Raw genomic sequence first — 18,333 nt, forward strand, 5'->3', positions numbered from 1 at the left:
TGGCCAAAAGCACGTACAGAACCAAAGATCAGAAAAAGTTTTCCGCCTGAATATCCCGATCTTAATCAACCGACTGATGAGGAATTTACCACAAACCCAGCAGACCAGATCAACAAGAATTCATCGTTCCTCCAATGTGAGAATGAGAGAATGCCAAACCATCGCACTGCTTCACAGCTTTATCTGGAGGCAGAGGCACTTGAACACGAACTGCGTGCACTAAACAACCAGCGAATTCCCCGGAATTCGTTACAATCAAAACCAGCAATTACGCCAGCAAGTCCCTTTGCCAAAGGTGACAGCCGTAATGAACCAATTCGTCAAAATGGACCTCTAAATTCAGTAATGTCACAAGAGACTCAATCCCCAGCTTTTGTGAATCAGCTCCAATTACTAGAACAACGCATTGCTGAATTGGAATGGAGAGGCTCCTTTATGTCTAAAGATCTAAAGAAAGCACAATTTGAAATGCTGGAGCTCCGGGACGCACTTCAGGATTCAAACGAAATTATAAAAAAACTGGAAGAGATGCTCGGCGACGAAACTTTATACCGCCGTGAAGCACAATCACACCAAGTTGACGATAAGGCCAATCCCTATCGACTGGAAAAGGACAACGGTATTCGATCCTCACCTAGGCCAGTCCTTACGACAGTGACAGGATATCCACCACCGACGCCGCAACAGTTCCAGGAACGAATCTGGCCTACCGAAAAAAGATTTGAAAACGTGGAAATCTTTACCCCAACTCCTGTACCGGAAGATGGTATTCCGCCTTCTGTAAAGAAGGCTAATCCATATCGACTGGAAAATGACAACGGTATTCGATCCTCACCTAGGCCAGTCCTTACGGCAGTGACAGGATTTCCACCACCGACGCCGCAACAGTTCCAGGAACGAATCTGGCCTACCGAAAAAAGATTTGAAAACTTGGAAATCTTTACCCCAACTCCTGTACCGGAAGATGGTATTCCGCCTTCTGTAATGAAGGCTAATCCATATCGACTGGAAAATGACAACGGTATTCGATCCTCACCTAGGCCAGTCCTTACGGCAGTGACAGGATTTCCACCACCGACGCCGCAACAGTTCCAGGAACGAATCTGGCCTACCGAAAAAAGATTTGAAAACTTGGAAATCTTTTCCCCAACTCCTGTACCGGAAGATGGTATTCCGCCTTCTGTAATGAAGGCTAATCCATATCGACTGGAAAATGACAACGGTATTCGATCCTCACCTAGGCCAGTCCTTACGGCAGTGACAGGATTTCCACCACCGACGCCGCAACAGTTCCAGGAACGAATCTGGCCTACCGAAAAAGATTTGAAAACTTGGAAATCTTTACCCCAACTCCTGTACCGGAAGATGGTATTCCGCCTTCTGTAAAGAAGGCTAATCCATATCGACTGGAAAATGACAACGGTATTCGATCCTCACCTAGGCCAGTCCTTACGGCAGTGACAGGATTTCCACCACCGACGCCGCAACAGTTCCAGGAACGAATCTGGCCTACCGAAAAAAGATTTGAAAACGTGGAAATCTTTACCCCAACTCCTGTACCGGAAGATGGTATTCCGCCTTCTGTAAAGAAGGCTAATCCATATCGACTGGAAAATGACAACGGTATTCGATCCTCACCTAGGCCAGTCCTTACGGCAGTGACAGGATTTCCACCACCGACGCCGCAACAGTTCCAGGAACGAATCTGGCCTACCGAAAAAAGATTTCAAAACGTTAAGATCTTTACCCCAACCATTGTCCCGAAAAATTAAATTCCATTTTCTATGACCCTTGAAATTTTTGACGATGAAAATGAAATCCAAACTAAGACTGAGCAACCACCAAACCGACAGAAACGTCGCTGGTTTTTTTTTTTTTATTTGATTTTATGCTCTTTCTGTGTAGCAATCTGAAGGCACTGGTCGACTAACCGGACTTCCTCTACGTTTTTTTGCTTCTCTTGCCTTCTTCACGGCGCAGCTTGTGCTTGTCTTGGATGTCAGTATTGCACTTGAATCCCTTTAAGTGCTTGCCGGTATCTCGACACTTGCATTCGCTAGTCTGAAGAAGATAAAATTATGGTAGAAAATGTAGGGGTTGTCTTAGCTTTCGCGACACTGATCCAGTTATCATTAGAGGGGATTACATCCTTAAATGAATTATTCAGTTCCTACAGTGCGTTACACGAACAGAGCTGAGCATAACGCTTTCAAAATTTTATCTTGTAAATTTGATTTAATAAATGGATTCTGTTCCAACATTTGAACATCTTATTATAATTTTCGCATTTGTGGAGAACTTGCAACGTAGGATGTTTTACTGCTCTATTCTCTGATTGACGAGTTGACAAAATTTGTGAAGAAAGAGAGAATAATATTGTGATAGTTTACTTTTAAAGAATACAAAATGGTAAGCATGGGCTCAAAAAATACTGTTAAGGGTAATTTATCTTCGATATTGAGATTCGTCATTTCGAACCTCTCAATGGTAGATAATACGAATACAATTACACAAAATATTTCTATGATATGATATTCATACCAATAAGTAAAAGGCTGATTGCTATTTGTTATTTTACATCCAGTTTGGGTTTGGTTTTCTGGAAATGCCTCGGCCATTTAATACCCAATACAGGTAAGTTGTATACATACTATTTGAAGTGGTGCTAACTCAGAAAGGTTTTTTTAGGTGTTATTCAGTCTCCATGTTGCCTGGTCAAGAACGTCAAGATGTTGAAAAAGGAGGAAAAAGTAAATAGATTTTTTTTATCTGCCTAATTATCTCCTGCTTTATCTTGTGTTTCTTATTTAGTTATAATGCCACCCTCTGCCCTGGATCAGTTGACAAGGCTTAATATTGTGTACCCAATGTTGTTTAAATTGACAAACCCTAGAGAGGGACGTATTACTCATTGTGGAGTATTAGAATTTGTTGCAGATGAAGGTAAAATATACCTACCTTACTGGGTAAGTTTCAACTAAAATATTCATAAAATTCCAACAAAGTTATTGTATTTATATATTAGATGATGCAGAACCTTCTTTTAGATGAAGGTGATTTGCTTAACATTGAAAGTGCATCATTACCTGTTGCAACCTTCTCCAAGTTTCAACCACAGTCTGAAGACTTTTTGGATATCAGCAATCCCAAAGCTGTTTTAGAAAATGCTTTGCGAAACTTTGCATGCCTTACTAGTGGGTAAATGTGAAAAATTGGCATGATCTATTTTTCTTCTTACCCCAGTTAATTTTGTTGTATATACCAGGGATGTTGTTGCCATTACTTACAATGAAAAGGTTTATGAGCTACGGGTCCTCGAGACTAAGCCGGGAAAAGCTGTTTCAATCATCGAATGTGATATGAATGTAGAGTTCGCTCCGCCTGTGGGATACTCTGAACCTAAAAAAATTGTGAAAAAAAATCAAGAAGAACACATGGATACAATTGAACCAATAACTTACGAGCCAGAAGATCAAGGATTTATAGCCTTTGCTGGACAAGGAATCAGGTAAAATTCTCTCAGAAGCTTATTGATAATTTAAGTCGCAGAGTTCGGGCTTTCAAAATCACGTCTCGATAGAATATAGACATTTTTCAGATAATACGAAGTTTAGACTCCTATTCAATAACTGTTCGAAGTTGAAATCATCGCTCTATTGCTCAAAACCTTTAATATTTTGATATCAGGTTGGACGGAAAAGTAAGAAAAGTCAAAGACGATGAGCCCCCTGTCATTAAAGCTAGTTATAAACGAGGAGTACCTGACTATGATTACCATTTCGGTAACCTCAAGTTTATTCGAGCCCCAAAGAAAGATGATGACAAAAAGAAGGAATCTGCTGAAACTTCTACCTTTGAAGCTTTCTCAGGTGCTGGAAAATCTTTGCGCCAAACGAAAGCAGTTTAAAATAAATCTTCTCCTATAAGTCGAAATACACGTGTTTTCTATTCCTTCTTATGATTATTCCTATACGGGTATTAAAAAGAATTACAAAATTGATGTATACAGTTGTAAGATATCACAAATTTTATTGTTGTATGTTCAGAGGTTATGAAATGGACTTCTCTTGTGGTGTATTGCTATACTATTCTCCTTTATCTTTTTGGCTATTCATTTCTCTTTGTGGTAATTCTCACGATGTCACCATAGGTTGAAACAACAGTCTGAAAGCATAACACATTTTGACACTAGCACGCTACGGTGTCATCCCCCTTCTGTGTTAAAGCGAATTGAAAACGAATTTCCTTTTTTTCTTCCTCCGATCTGGCGACGTAAGGCAATCAGAAGTTTGCCCAATTTAGCAGGGGAATTACTCCCAAATTAGAGACCCTCCGTATTAACCAAGACAGGGAACCAAAAATAAGCGAGTACCTTACGAGAGCAGAAAAAAAAAATTTGAATTAAAACATTTGGAGTCCTTATCTTAAACGCGAATTTCGCAAAGACCGTCATAACTGTTCGCTTAAGGAATTTCCGCTTTGTATTAATATGTAGAAAGTAAGATTAAGTACATGTAAGCAATATAAAAACAAACCATCTAAACCATAAAGATCAATTTTTTTTTGTACACTCTTTTAACAATCCCTATGTACAAAATGCATACAGTCACCAATACGTTCTTAAAGCGTAAATATGTTGCACAGTATATAAATTGATGCATCAAACACAAAAAAGTCTAATACATTTCAATACGTAAAGATACTGATAGTCATGTAATAGGTTAAAATCAGTTTCGATCTTAACAAGAAACGCGTTGATAAACAAAACAAAAATACGATGCCTAAAATAAAAGGAAGACAATGTAATTAACCGCCATGAACCCTTAGATGATAAGAGCGAGAATTACTGAAATTGTTTTTACCCATCAAGACGACGAACCCTAATTCTTTGCTTATAATGATATTCTTTTAAATAAAGTTTCAGAGCTTTGGGTAGATTAAGTTCATTTACGCCATCGTAAGTGATATTGCTGCAGATAACTGCCCTGCTGAGATGTTGCAGCGTGAACGGCGAATTACGGTGTAGGGGTAGCGTCAGTGTCGGTTCGAAAAACATACACAGTTCGGGATTTTTATAATGATCAATCAGGCCAAGGATAGTGGGTGAACTGTATACTCCTGGATCATGGGAATCGAAACTAAACCTGTGATTCCACTGTTCTATTCGCGCATGCAACGATCGGTTATATCGGCGAAAACTAACACTGAAAAGGTATTCTTCTTGTGCAGAATCCCGCAGCAAAAATGTTCCATCAGCTCGATTCTCCAGTAATCTCTCGGCTTCATAACGATCCATTTTTCCCCAATAAAAAGAGCACTTTGTTATATCCAGCAAATCAGGGACTAAACAATGAAGATAATCCACTTGGGTATGAGCTTGTCTTAGGAACTCTGTTCCTTGTGCATCCACTTCTAATTCAACAGTTGCGATATTTGAAGATGAAGTATCTCCGTTTCTTGGCGTCAAAGTAAACATGCCCTTAATAAAAAAAAAAATGTAAGAAGATAAATCCTTACATCACAAGAACTAAGTAATTACTTGAGGTCCATGTTGATGCTGATGCCAATGAAAGTGTTGAACAAGGAAGTGTAAATCTCCGTGCGTCAAGACATTCCATGCTCGTTGAGAATCCATACTAATCGCAAGGGATCTGTGGAGCAAAACGGTTAGTCCTTCTATCAGCGAAGCACTCAGATTCGGCTGGGGAGCAGCTGTAACCCTGCTTTCCAACTGGGGTTCTACAACAGTTGACTCAGCTGGTGGCATTTCAGCTTGAGGATTTGCTACAGTATTCTCTTCAGTATCATCACTCTGTAGACGGTAGCAAGATGGTAGAGACTCAATTTCCATTTCTATGCCTTCAGCTATTTCTCTTGCTCTTGCTATCCTGGCAACTTCATCTTTATCTAGAATTTTGAATTGAAAGGTGAAATTTAGGATCTATCCAGATAAAAGTATAAGTTTCAATGGACTAATATACACCTTCAACTGGATAATCAGATGGATTGAATCTTGCAAGATCAATCATAGGCTCCTGTGGTGCACTAGCTTCTACTTTAAGAGATGTTGGAGACTTCAGCCTCCAACTTAGAGTCCACGAAAGCTTGGATTTGCTAGATTTTTCAGTTTTTTCTTTAGATTTTGAGGATTTTCTGCACCCTAGAGAAAGATTACGAAATGTTCTTCTTGGTACACTTTCACGTGGGACAGCCCCTTGACTTGGAGATGTCTCAGTATTTTCAGAAACTTGGCTCAGTAATGGATGGCAAGTAGCACAAATTGCTGAAGATGAAGAAGGTTTGGTTGCACAGTTGCAGCTTACTGGATTATGGGCTTCAGCCATTTTTGTCAATTTAATGGTTGAGAGCTGCCGACATAAACAAACCCCCATTACATCTCTTCCATTGTTTTGACGGATCTGTCTAGGAGTCGATAAGAATGGAATGGAATAGCAATATCTTTTCGTCCGATAGTGGATAACGAAGAGACCAAAAACGGGGATTCCACTACTGCACCACACCCTTCCTTGAAATGCTCGGAGTTTTAACAGTAAGAGATAACAATCACCCAGCAATTACCGTCACGGCAGTTGTAACATTTGGGTAATAATTTACACAAATTAACGCGTTATTCGGACAACTTATTTCGGAGAACAAGTTAACCTTACACAACGCATTAACTGTATACTAACAAGGCCTGCTATGTTAACCAAGCCAAAAAGTGTACTTTCAACATCAGAAAGGTAGAGACACCTAACGGTTTTACTAGTACTAGTCCGAACATGCATTATGCTCAAACAAGAATAACAAAAAATCTTTTCAGCCAAAAATTTTTATATTTTAATTAATTTTTAATTTTAGTAAATCTTTTTACTAAAACAGCCAGAAATATTGGTGCATGGCAATGAGAAAAGTGGAAAAATTGATTTCTTGAGCTCCCGTTTCCCGTGTTTTGCACTTTTGGTAGTGGCTGTGGTACTTCTTAAGATGTATGTAACGTTATAGCCTTTTAGTGATTTTAAATAAAATTTAAGTGTCTGATTTCCTTTTTCTACTAATTTTTACTTATTAGTTCGCTATTTGCTGATTTTATAAATTTCCTTTTCTGTGACAAGAGGGGTTTCTTAAGGATTGTCTGGCAACGTCCTTTCATCTTTTGCTTGGTTGTCATATCGCTAAGCGCTGGCAGTCTTCCTCATCACTTCCATTCCAGTTCGGTATCAGTACTGATTCATCACTTGGTAAGTATCTTGTTCGTGATTTCATCGTTTAAAATCTAAGCAATCTTAAACTTAACTTGTGTTGTAGTTGTTTAATCTGATCTGCATTAAACATGTCATTAGTTATAGCCGGTAAATATTGCTCAGATATGTTGGAATATTATATTCACGTGGATTCATTTACCTAGCGTGACATTCTCTAACTTTTTTTTGTCATTTAGTCCTTAAATCACCTTTAGGAGATCCTTGTAACCCACAAACAAGATGGGCAGGGAGGACAAGACTTCGTGGAAAGCTAACTACTTCGTAAAACTCGTCGTAAGTCTCAGCGGGGTGGTTTTTACTGATCGTTTTCTCAGCCGAATTTTTCTTTTAGCAACTTCTTGAGGACTACCCGAAGTGCTTCATTGTAGGGGCAGACAATGTCGGGTCAAAGCAATTGCAGCAGATTCGTCGTTCCTTGAGGGATCATGCAGTGGTTCTCATGGGCAAAAACACGATGATTCGCAAAGCCATCCGCGGTCATTTGGAGAACAATCCAGCTCTGGAAAAGTAGGTTAATATTTGAATGACAACTTGTATTTTTGTGTGATGCAAAATAATTATGATCTTTGGTCAAACTTGGATCCAGAAATGGAAGAACCCTCCAAGTCAAAGAGTTAAGATTACAAATGCAAGAATGCTGTCTGATATTTGTTTTTGTTAAGAATTTTAGGATGTTATATACTTTGCCTTTAATTGTATCTTGCTTTTGCAGGCTCCTTCCTCACATCAGAGGAAATGTAGGCTTCGTTTTCACTAAGAGCGATTTGGTTGACGTTCGAGATCGCCTTACTGAGAACCGTGTTCGCGCTCCTGCTCGAGCTGGTGCGCTGGCTCCCATGCCTGTCGACATCGAACCACAAAACACGGGTCTTGGCCCCGAAAAGACTTCTTTCTTCCAGGCTTTGTCTATTCCAACCAAGATTTCCAAGGGTACCATTGAAATCATCGTAAGTAAATATACTTGTGTAGCGGTTTGGTGTTCTATTTTCTATGATGTTACTTTAAACTTTCGTTCTCCTGAATCGCCAAAGAGTGGCTTGTTGAAATTTGTTTAACTGAGTATTTTCCTCTCCATATATGATGCTGATGTAGTGGCCAGAACCTCAATCCTGTGATTTTTTTTGAATTTTAGACTACCGTGAACGTGATTAAAGAGGGTGAGCGTGTCGATGCTTCTGCTGCCACTCTATTGAACATGTTGAACATCTCTCCATTCACGTATGGTTTGGTTGTTCAACAAGTCTACGATTCCGGAACTGTCTTCGAGCCAAAGATCTTGGACATTAAACCCGAATCTCTTCGTACACGTTTCATGGAGGTATTTGTTAATCTCCGAAAGATTGTTTTTATTAAGTGATGTAAAATCTGAAACTGATCCCGGAACAACCTTTAGACCCAGAAATGGGAGAACCCTCTGAAGGCCGGGTTTTTAGTGACGTACAGTGCCTTCATGGCAGTCTGAATTTTCATTTGATGTTGTTAACCGTTGGGTATGGAGTGCATCTGGTAACGTAGTTTTCCTTCTCAGGGTGTTCGTAATGTGGCAAGTGTCTCGCTGCGTATTGGTTATCCAACATTGGCGTCCGCTCCTCACTCTTTGATCAACGGCTTCAAGAACTTGCTTGCTGTTGCTGCTGCGACTGACATTGAATTTAAAGAAGCTATGACCGTCAAGGAATTTTTGAAAGATCCCAGCAAATTCGTTGCTGCTGCTGCAGCGTCTGCACCTGCTGCCGCTGCTGCTCCGGCTGCTGCTGCTGCCCCCAAGAAAGAGGAGAAGAAAGAAGAATCCGAGGAGGAAGATGATGACATGGGCTTTGGTCTTTTTGACTAAGTGGTCATGCTGTCAATTTGATCTGTTTTTTCAAACTGTTAAGTGCTATTACATGGTGGGTGCGTCCCATGTACCGCGGATAGTTATCTTGACTGGAATACAATGGCAGATTATCTAAATCGTTCGTATCTCCTGTAGATCTTAAGGAAAGTTAATTTGTCGGCGTTAGAATCAAATCTTGTTATAGCGGAAGGGAAGTTAGCAGAAATGGATAGCGAAAACAAATACGAATTAGAATGGATTTGGATTTTCAACTCTTAATCACTACAGTCATACACTGAATCAAACCATAAAAAAAACTGTTTACAAATTTTGAGGATTTAGTTTCGTAGTGAAATATCGATTGGGTTTCATTGGATTTAAGTTTTAAATATTATCCCTCAACTAATCGCATTGAAAAATGTAACTGTTGGTAAACGATTTTAGAGCGTGAAAGGATCTAAGACAATTTTTTATTGTACTCCTAATCATTCAATATTATCATGAATTTTTACAACATCAGGTTCTTCTTCTAATTTGCTGTACAACTTCGATACTAACGCTATATCTTCTTCGGATTCAATTAGTACTCTACTTAATGGGATATAATGTAAATCAGATTCTATTACATTGTAGCCAAGTTGGTTTATAGCTCTTCTGATGTTAAAAAAATCTCTAGGGTTGCATGTAAAGACAAAATGCCCCTCTTCTTCAGCTATAATGATAAAAAAGAGAATGGTTATACATAAGGATGAATGATCCTGTTTCTAATACCTGTGACATCTTCAGCTCCTACATTAATTGCATCATCAAGAACTTGTTCAAGTGTTTGGCCTTGTGATAGTGGGGAAACCTTTATTAATCCTTTATGATTAAACAAATTGTTTGAAACTCCATCTGCCCAAGATCCACTAAGGGAAAAAATTATATCAAATTCATTTAGTGGTATGCTATAGCTGAAACAAATCTCTTTACTTACTTGAACTTTCTGTTGATTGTATTGATACCCTGTTTTGCTTTTAAATAACTGGTAGAGAGAACCTCAAGTACAAAAAAAGTTCCTTTGGGACCTCTGACTTCCAGAATATATTGCTTTAAATCTTCTTGTGACTGAGCAGCACTTTTCAGTACTTGGTGTACCTTCTCTACTGGCACATTGTGTTGACGTGCTTGCTCTACAAGATGGGCTAGTTTGATATTTTGTTTTGGATCAGATGAGCCTTGTTCTGTAATAAAAATATTGCTGCTTTCACTAATTGGATGTCAACAAAATTTATGTTTAATTAAGGAGATTGAACTGTTGAACCTTTGATAACTGCCTAAATTTGAAAAGAAAATGGCATGTTAATAAAATTTTTTGACACTAGGATAATAAATTAGGGACAAACCTTAATTTGTCGAAAAAGTTTCATATGGAGATCAGCCCTTTCAGCATCTTTGGCACCTTTTATATGCTTGATATTAGCCCACTTACTGTGCCCTGCCATGTTTCTCGATAGCGAGACAAGAAAACTTAAATGTGACCTTTTAAACATTTCTATCGATGTTAGTTTTACATGCAGATGTATGTGTGCAAAAAAGGAAAGTCCCAGATATTTAACGTTTTTACAATACCCTGATGTGATTTGAATTGTAAAAAATTACGGTTTAGGCAAACGCAAAACTGCTAGACGAAGTCGAACTAGTCGATATGTTTCGTCTGCTAGTCGATCTTCTCGCAAACATCGGCTGCTTGCCTTGTATTTCGAACACACAGAGCATAAACAGTGTTGTGTTAGCTGCTATAGCCTTGCATGTGTTTCATCTCTGAATTCTAATTTTTAAAATCATAAATAAAATGGACGTCGAAGAAAACAACCAGAATCTGAATGTGATGGCTTCATCAGGAGCAACGGGAAGTATATCTGTATTACTGCACCCTTTGGTTGTCATGAATATATCGGAACACTGGACTCGAGTACGAGCACAAGAAGGGAAAGCACAGCAAGGTACATGTGTTCACTACGTGTTTATCATATATATTTAAATTAAATTATTTTATGCGCCATAAACTCACAGTGATTGGTGCACTCATTGGGCAACAGAAAGGCAGAAGCTTGGAAATTATGAATTCCTTTGAACTGGTGTTCACTGTTATTGACAACATTGTAATTGACCGAGACTACTACAACACTAAAGAGGAACAATGTATACATAAATTTTTGTTAAAGTATTGTTGAATTCCATTTTACCTCAAGAGTATTTGAAAATATTAAGTTAAGCAGGTGTTTAGTGATATGGATTTCCTTGGCTGGTATACAACTGGAGATGCTCCCAATGAATCTGACATTCACGTCCACAAACAGATATGTGAAATTAACGAGAGTCCTGTGATTCTCAAGCTAAATCCATTTACTCGCAATGCTGATCTTCCTGTTACAATGTATGAATCTGTAATTGATCTTGTTAACGGGGAGGCAACTATGCTCTTTGTTGAGCTGAGTTATACTTTGGCTACAGAGGAAGCAGAAAGAATTGGAGTTGATCATGTTGCCAGAATGGCATCTGGTGATTCAGCCGAAAGCTCACAAGGTGGTTTCTTGCTTTCTTGACATCTACAATACATTAATTACACATTTATAAACAGTGGCGGAGCAATTGCAAGCCCAGCACAACGCAGTAAAAATGCTGGCAAATCGTGTGCGATTAATATTGGAATACATTCGAGCCATGGAACGGGGAGAGGTTCCAAAATCTCACGAAGTCTTGCGTGAGGCTAAATCGTTGACCCACAGATTGCCTGTTCTCAACTCGGAAATTTTCCAGGAAGAATATTACACGGTAAAATCAAAAATTTCCCATTAAGTTCCATGGTTTTATAACTTATTTTTTTCTTACATATCAGCAATATAATGATGTCCTGCTGCAGACCTATTTGGCATCCATTACCAAAGCCTGCCATGACCTTCACCAATTTGTCACTAAATTCAATATACTTTGTGATCGTCAAGGCATAATGGGTCGCCGGATGCGAGGCCTGTTTTTTTGAACTGAGCTATTCATAAACTATTCAAACAACATTTTTCGTGTCAACCCTAATACAGAAACTTCGTTACGATTTAAGAGCTGTTGAGTCCTAAAAACCTTCGTGCTCTGCTGAAGGCTTAAAATAATAAGACATCCAAAGTAAAGTATCACAGTTTTATGGGGTTTTTTCTTTGAGAAGAAGTCATTCTTTTTAATAAGAGGTACATACAACAAGGCTCATTTACACATAGTCCAATGGTTCCAATAATTGTGCCTAAAAACCCTAGTTGCAGAAGAGCGAAGAGCGATTTTGTCTTCTGCGAAACGTGGTCAAGAAACGGGATGTGAAGAACTGGTTATTTTTACCTCGTGTCTCGTGCTCTACAAAACCCTGCGTTATTTGAAGATGCATAACAACTTACTGTGTATCTCGTAAAATATCTCAAAGTGTCGGTTTGCACCAATTACCAACGAATTTTATCAGTCATCACCTACTGCAGAAGGCTACAAAACCGTTAGTGACGTTTACAGTGTTCATTAATTGCTGCTTTACAGTGGTTCCTGATTATTGTCTTCCTCCTGGTAGGCTGCACTTTCGGTTGATGTAATGATTCATGGAAAAATGTTTGAACTGATCTACCAATTGGGTCAACCATTAAGATGATGGCGATAGATATATTTAAGAATGAACGGTGAACTTTGGTTTGCCTGCCAAATGTTCACAGGTGGCAGCAGCTCTTTCCGACAAAGTAATCGAATGAAAATGACCAAACATTAAGAATCATGCTGTAACTAGGAAATGGTCGAATTCATCAGCATCCGCTTGAAAAAACAAAACAAAAAAACAATTCATTTCGTGGAATAACTGGTCTCTGTCGATGTAAAATGAAGCTCAAAAATGTTTAAAATGTGTTTCCTACAGTCGTACGAAAACCATGCAGTCAGAAATGGAGGACAAAAGTGGGAGGAAACAAACTCTTATTAAAAGCCGCCATCATGTGTTTTTCAGGTTCAGGCAGGCACCAAGTATACTATAGGTTGGGCAGAATGGTGGTGTGAAAGAAAACTCGGATAAAGCGAAAGAGGAGAAGTTGGAAAACACACACAAAAAAAAGCCTGGAGGAACTGGAGTGGGCGGTTTAAAAATATACAAGACAAAAAGACGAGAAGGACTGTGCGATGTGAGGGGGGCCTGGGTGCATACTGGAGAGAGCGCCATCAGAGTTCCGTGGAATCCCAAGGAGTAAGGACGCACAAATCATCAAGCTTTTTATTCTGCCGTTTTCAGTCGTGTGTGTGTGTGTGTGTGTGTGTGTTGTGTGCATTTCGCGTGTATTCAACTCTTATTTCTCTTCCACACCTACAGGCGTAAACCCTTAGGCTCGTTGTTTTGCTCGATGTGTCGTCTGTTTTTGGAAAACTCCACGAGAAAACGATCGCCGGTCAATCCCCGTCACTGGTAAGCAATTGAAGATAAATTTAACATAGAGTTAGTTATTTTGTTTCGTCTATCGACACATCTTGTACGTGTACCGTGTGAAGAGCTCAGGGCGAGGCTACTAGTTAGTCTTTTTTTGTTTCGTGGGTGCTGCTTGACGAGTCCCTCCAGGGCCTGCCTGTTTTTTTTTTTTGTGATTCTTCCATCTTTGAAGCCAGTTGAAAAGAAGTAAATAAGCAAGAAAGAGGATTGATGTGTGTGTGTGTGTGTGTGGTGTGTCTGCTTGTGTGAGGGCAAGGCAACTTGATGGAATACGAAATGTAGGGAGCACCTTGATGACCTTGCCTGGGTAAGTTGCACAAGTACCTTTCGGGCTTGCGTCAAACATGGGCAACCTAATCAGAAATCGAACAATCTCGTTGTGCTGATCGTTTCTTACGATTTAGCCAGAGCTTAACGGAAGTGTAACAAAACATGAAAAGCATTCGGCAGTGTCGGACGACGTGCCTCTACACAAATATTAGTGAGCCGTGCCCTGTGATGAGAGTTAGCAACGCTGCGTGTCCATATATGTTCAAAACGTGAGCGGCTGAACGAAGGGAGAGGCGGTGCCTGCAAGAGGCTGTTCACCGCCAAGCTTTTTGGCTTCAGGCTGGACGGAAACAAAAACAAGAAAGAAAAAAACAACATGTATTCAGATGCGCTTTTCGTAGGCGTCTGCTTTACAGCTGCGTTCAATTTTCTTTGGCGTTCGTTCCTTCTAAGAAAACGCGCAAAAATTATGAAATTGGCGATTTCTCTTCCATCCGTCATTGCGTTGCACCTGCTGCTTTACCCTATATTTAAATAATAGTGAAAATGCGTGTGTGTGTGTGTGTGTGTGTCGTCAAACAACCGCCATGGCGGTTGTTCCGCCGCCCAGGTAAAGTCTATACATGGTAGCAATATGGGCGGTGTGTGTGTGTGTGTGCGGTGTATAAAAAAAAACTAAATAAATAAAAACAACAAAAAAAACTGCATGTTAAGATTAAAGAAAAAAGAAGGGCGAGGAAGAAGAAAAACCGAAGCTGTGAGAATAATCCATGACGTCACGAAACGTTCATTCACCTTTACAAGTTTCTCCTTGTTCACGCCTTTTCGTATAAATTTGGTTCCCCCCCCCATTTTTTTCTTTTCTCCTAACACGCCGAAATATCACTAATAAGAAATTACCAGGTAGAAAATATCTAAAATATAATATCAAACCTCAATCTGGGCTACTTTCCAATCATTGCACACACCGTTGTCTGTTTCATCTTTTTCATTTGTCTTTTGTTTTTTTTTTCCCTATTGCCCAGCAGATTAAAAAAAAAAAAAAGAGAGAGAGAAGGCACACACATGTTATTTGGGGAGAAAATGAGTTCGAGAGAAACCGCAAAAGACAAGAAAGTTGGTTTTTGTGGAAAGTCTAACAGCTCGTCAAGTCAGCCACACACACACACACACACGATTGGCGGAAAGATGATATTGCCCGCATAACGACGCGGCCAGTTCTCGAATTAAGTCTGTGGCTTCTAGTTGTCATAAACGAGTGCTCACGGATAGATTCGGAATGGACGAACACATTCGGCAAAGCAAAAGAGAAAGCCTCTTCAAATAAGGATGGTTAACAAGGGCGTTGGTACGATCTCCACCTTGTGAATGTTATTATTTCCTGTGTTTACTACGCACACGCAAAGATTTCTTTTCTTGTTTCAGTTTGGGTTTGTCATTTTTGGGGGGGCGAGTTTTTGCCAAGAAAGAGATTGCGAGAAATAACTCGGAATTTTTAAAATTTGATGTCCGACTCGAAATTGTTCTGGTGCAGCTGACAGCTCCGTGAGACGTATCGCTGCGGAAGACAAAAAATAAACGCATCCATCAGTTTTTGAGAACTACGCAAAAGTTCATTTACGATAAAAATTCATCCAATTGTTATCTTCTTCTTTTCTGTTTATTTATTTATTTATTTTATATTATTTTATTTTATTTTATTTTAATTTTTTTTTTCGTGTGTCCTATTCTCTTTTTATGCCATCGATCGTCGTTCCCGGTAAGCTGGCGTTGAGTTGTCGTCCGGATCTCTTTCCGATTTCCTGGCACATTTTTTCTAGTTTGTTGATCTGTCAGTTTGACTTGGCCACATCTGGTCCGTCCCTCTCTCTCTGACGTCTGGTCTCGCTATGTTCGGCCGGGGAGAAGACACACACACACACACACACACACTCACATATAATTAGCCTGCCGGAGCCAGAAAGTTCCGTTGCTGCACCCGAACTGCTCATTTTGAGAAGGAGGAGGGTTTCTTCCTCCCCACGCTTTTTTTTTTTCTTCTTCTTTCCGCTCGTCTTCTGCTGCCTTGGAGATTCAGAAATAGAACCATCCGCACAAACCCCCCGAAAAAGAAGTCTGAAGGCCCGTTCTGCCCTAGAAGGCTCGCAATCATTATTCAGCCGGAAGAAATAAAAAGAAAGAATCAAAACTGAATTTTTTTTTTTTTGAAAACGATGACCTGCTGTTTTGCAAGCCTTCCGTCCTAGAAAACCTTAACTGTTTAACTCAAAATGTCCTCCTTTTTTTTTTTTTTTTTTTTGCCGATCAAGTACCGCATCTATTTCCATTTTTAGATTATTGTAATCTGCCCTTCTTCCATCCCTGGCTTTAGCTCTGTTTCGTTTCTCAAATTCCTTACGGTCGTCTGGCCAACATTCCGGTGGCCCAACCAGCTGATCACCTCCTCAAGGGGGTGGTTGCTGGACGTGATAAGATAAAACTATAGTCACGATATCTCGCTGCCAACAAAACGCTAAAACTTAATCCAATCAATAAAAAAAGAAAAAAAGAAACTGATGATGATGATTGTATTTGTCTTGATTTCATTACAGGAGAATGCGGTGAATTGGCGAGTCCAATCATTGTCACGGCAGACGTAAACGAAGGTCGCGTAGTTAGCACCCCACCCTCAGCGGCCAGCCGAGACGACGGAGTGCCTTGCGTACGGCTGGCCAGCCGTCTCAACACTTTCGTCAGTTGTTCGGTCCACGTGGGCGCTTCCCGTCACGTCCACTACCCCAGTTTGAACGCCTGTCTGATCCATCAGGGCCGATCTCGCGGCTTCCAGTGCCGCACGGTCCACTTTGGTTACGCCATTCCAGTCATCGTCCATCGGCATTCGACAGGCACAAGCGGCCGACATTCGTGCGAGATCGTCTTGGATAGTCATGCGACTCTGGAGCCGGCCACTGCTTCTTATCTTTTAGAACAGCATCCGGATTTAGTGGCCATCGGTGCCACGCTTCGCAATCCGAACGCGTCGGCTTCAGCGCAAACAGCAGACGGACCACAGGCCGTAATTCAAGCTGCAAAACTGGCAGCCTTCAAGTCCGTCGAGGTGCGGACTCATCACCGCTCCGGATCGCAGACACCGCTCATCCAATCCGACGTCTCGTCCTCCAACAAGATGGCCGTCGATCCCAACGAACTGTACGATCAGCTGATGCGTCAGAATTCTGCCGAGCAGGACATTCAAGCCATTGCGAAACAGATCTCCGATCACGCCGAAGCCATTTATCAGACGTGGAAATCGAAAGGATTGACGCCCAATGAGCTGCTTCATTTACATTCGACGGAGACGGAGAGTCCAGGCGACGTTGCCACTACACCGGCCTTCCGTCAAATGCGAACTTCGTCGTCGATGGATCGACGAAGTGCGTCAGAGAGACCCAAATCGGGATCGTCTTTATCTCCGGTCGAATTGTTAGCCAGTCCGCAATTGGACGCCACTTTGGAACAGCTCGTTAATAGTTTCGTTCACGAAGATAAAGCTAGATTGGCGGCTAGGGCGCGGACGGTCTCGCCATCGCCGGCGGGCGTCCAGCAAGCCACAGCGGCCTCTACCATTCAGACGGCCCTCAAACGTTTCGAAATGAAGGGTCTCAACTACGAATCGGCTCGTGCGCCTTCCAATCGGGTGACGCAATCGGAGCCACCAGCTGACGTGACAGTGAGGAGTTCGCCCTCTTTCCAGGAAGCCGTGCAGTCAAGTAATCGGACGTCACCTGGACAAGCAGCGGAACCCACGGGGACGGTGAAAAGCCGGGCGCAAAGATTCGCCACTCGCATCGAACTAGCGAACGCGTCTCACGTTTCGCCCAGCTGGCCGGTCAAGCGAGCCGTCTCGCCCGGACCGGTTCAATATCACAAGGTCACCGTAGTAGCTGAAGTGGCAGCTCACCATCCGGTTGCCGCCGCACCGACACCCAAGTCCCCGTCGAACACGAGCGAAGTGGACAAGGAAGAGGAAAAACTAATCAACGCCCTCAAGACGGGCCGGATCATTGACGAAGTCGCAGTTCCTAATTCTCAAACACCCAGCGATCATTTTCATCAGTCGATGATCAAGAAAACGAGAGAACGGCATCAGCGGACTGCCCCGACGCCGCGAGCCGGAAATGCGGAAGAGGAACTCGAATCGCTGGTTGGCCGGTTGAAGATCACGGAACCGGCGTCTAGGACGTCCGCCAGCAGAGAAAACAGTCCCAGGGCCCATAACGTTGGGTGTTCGCGATGGATCGCCTGCGCGATCCACCTCTCCGCGCTCCGTCAAACTCTCTGAAACGGTGCCCGTCGCCGGAGTTTCAACTGTCGATTACGCCAAAGTTCGTTACCAAGCGGCCCAGGCTAATCCGCTGACTCAGCAACGACTGGAGGACTCCAGGACGATCGGCAAAGCGCAAAATTCTCCGCAACCGAACGTCGTCTCGGAGACCCGCAGCCGTTTCGAAGGATCGACC

At 41.4% G+C, this 18,333-nt stretch overlaps 7 protein-coding genes across 7 annotated transcripts; 4 read left to right on the plus strand and 3 right to left on the minus strand.

Moving 5' to 3' along the window:
* Window positions 1-156: 156 nt before the first annotated feature.
* On the minus strand, window positions 157-2,202 carry LOC116919716. Its single transcript, XM_045175072.1, has 8 exons — window positions 2,185-2,202; window positions 1,965-2,061; window positions 1,561-1,710; window positions 1,360-1,509; window positions 1,160-1,309; window positions 959-1,108; window positions 758-907; window positions 157-706 (listed from the first exon to the last, which is right to left on the minus strand). The coding sequence occupies exons 1-8, from the start codon at window positions 2,200-2,202 to the stop codon at window positions 597-599; spliced, it is 975 nt and encodes a 324-aa protein (XP_045031007.1). The 3' UTR covers window positions 157-596.
* Window positions 2,203-2,298: 96 nt separating this feature from the next.
* Window positions 2,299-3,951, plus strand: LOC123466524 (ubiquitin recognition factor in ER-associated degradation protein 1-like). The gene is made up of 7 exons (XM_045175705.1): window positions 2,299-2,409; window positions 2,585-2,634; window positions 2,689-2,750; window positions 2,812-2,966; window positions 3,026-3,198; window positions 3,266-3,508; window positions 3,688-3,951. The coding sequence occupies exons 1-7, from the start codon at window positions 2,407-2,409 to the stop codon at window positions 3,905-3,907; spliced, it is 906 nt and encodes a 301-aa protein (XP_045031640.1). The 5' UTR covers window positions 2,299-2,406; the 3' UTR covers window positions 3,908-3,951.
* A 512-nt stretch (window positions 3,952-4,463) lies between these two features.
* Window positions 4,464-6,712, minus strand: LOC116925573. Its single transcript, XM_032932297.2, has 3 exons — window positions 5,984-6,712; window positions 5,540-5,907; window positions 4,464-5,479 (listed from the first exon to the last, which is right to left on the minus strand). The coding sequence occupies exons 1-3, from the start codon at window positions 6,390-6,392 to the stop codon at window positions 4,859-4,861; spliced, it is 1,398 nt and encodes a 465-aa protein (XP_032788188.2). The 5' UTR covers window positions 6,393-6,712; the 3' UTR covers window positions 4,464-4,858.
* A 410-nt stretch (window positions 6,713-7,122) lies between these two features.
* LOC116925590 (60S acidic ribosomal protein P0) lies at window positions 7,123-9,218 on the plus strand. The gene is made up of 6 exons (XM_032932326.2): window positions 7,123-7,241; window positions 7,442-7,538; window positions 7,597-7,772; window positions 7,978-8,212; window positions 8,398-8,583; window positions 8,794-9,218. Exons 2-6 carry the CDS (start codon window positions 7,485-7,487, stop codon window positions 9,097-9,099), a joined length of 957 nt encoding a protein of 318 aa, XP_032788217.2. The 5' UTR covers window positions 7,123-7,241; window positions 7,442-7,484; the 3' UTR covers window positions 9,100-9,218.
* A 319-nt stretch (window positions 9,219-9,537) lies between these two features.
* LOC116925604 (probable transcriptional regulatory protein Ppro_2673) lies at window positions 9,538-10,764 on the minus strand. The gene is made up of 5 exons (XM_032932340.2): window positions 10,467-10,764; window positions 10,385-10,397; window positions 10,058-10,304; window positions 9,853-9,989; window positions 9,538-9,793 (listed from the first exon to the last, which is right to left on the minus strand). Exons 1-5 carry the CDS (start codon window positions 10,611-10,613, stop codon window positions 9,567-9,569), a joined length of 771 nt encoding a protein of 256 aa, XP_032788231.1. The 5' UTR covers window positions 10,614-10,764; the 3' UTR covers window positions 9,538-9,566.
* A 25-nt stretch (window positions 10,765-10,789) lies between these two features.
* On the plus strand, window positions 10,790-12,180 carry LOC116925591 (COP9 signalosome complex subunit 6). Its single transcript, XM_032932327.2, has 5 exons — window positions 10,790-11,066; window positions 11,137-11,265; window positions 11,335-11,649; window positions 11,705-11,898; window positions 11,963-12,180. The coding sequence occupies exons 1-5, from the start codon at window positions 10,916-10,918 to the stop codon at window positions 12,104-12,106; spliced, it is 933 nt and encodes a 310-aa protein (XP_032788218.1). The 5' UTR covers window positions 10,790-10,915; the 3' UTR covers window positions 12,107-12,180.
* Window positions 12,181-13,373: 1,193 nt separating this feature from the next.
* On the plus strand, window positions 13,374-18,157 carry LOC123473963. The gene is made up of 3 exons (XM_045175697.1): window positions 13,374-13,378; window positions 13,465-13,543; window positions 16,426-18,157. Exon 3 carries the CDS (start codon window positions 17,001-17,003, stop codon window positions 18,153-18,155), a length of 1,155 nt encoding a protein of 384 aa, XP_045031632.1. The 5' UTR covers window positions 13,374-13,378; window positions 13,465-13,543; window positions 16,426-17,000; the 3' UTR covers window positions 18,156-18,157.
* Window positions 18,158-18,333: the final 176 nt, after the last annotated feature.

Source organism: Daphnia magna, linkage group LG6, assembly GCF_020631705.1.
Source record: "Daphnia magna isolate NIES linkage group LG6, ASM2063170v1.1, whole genome shotgun sequence".
NCBI classification, from domain to species: Eukaryota; Metazoa; Arthropoda; class Branchiopoda; order Diplostraca; family Daphniidae; genus Daphnia; species Daphnia magna.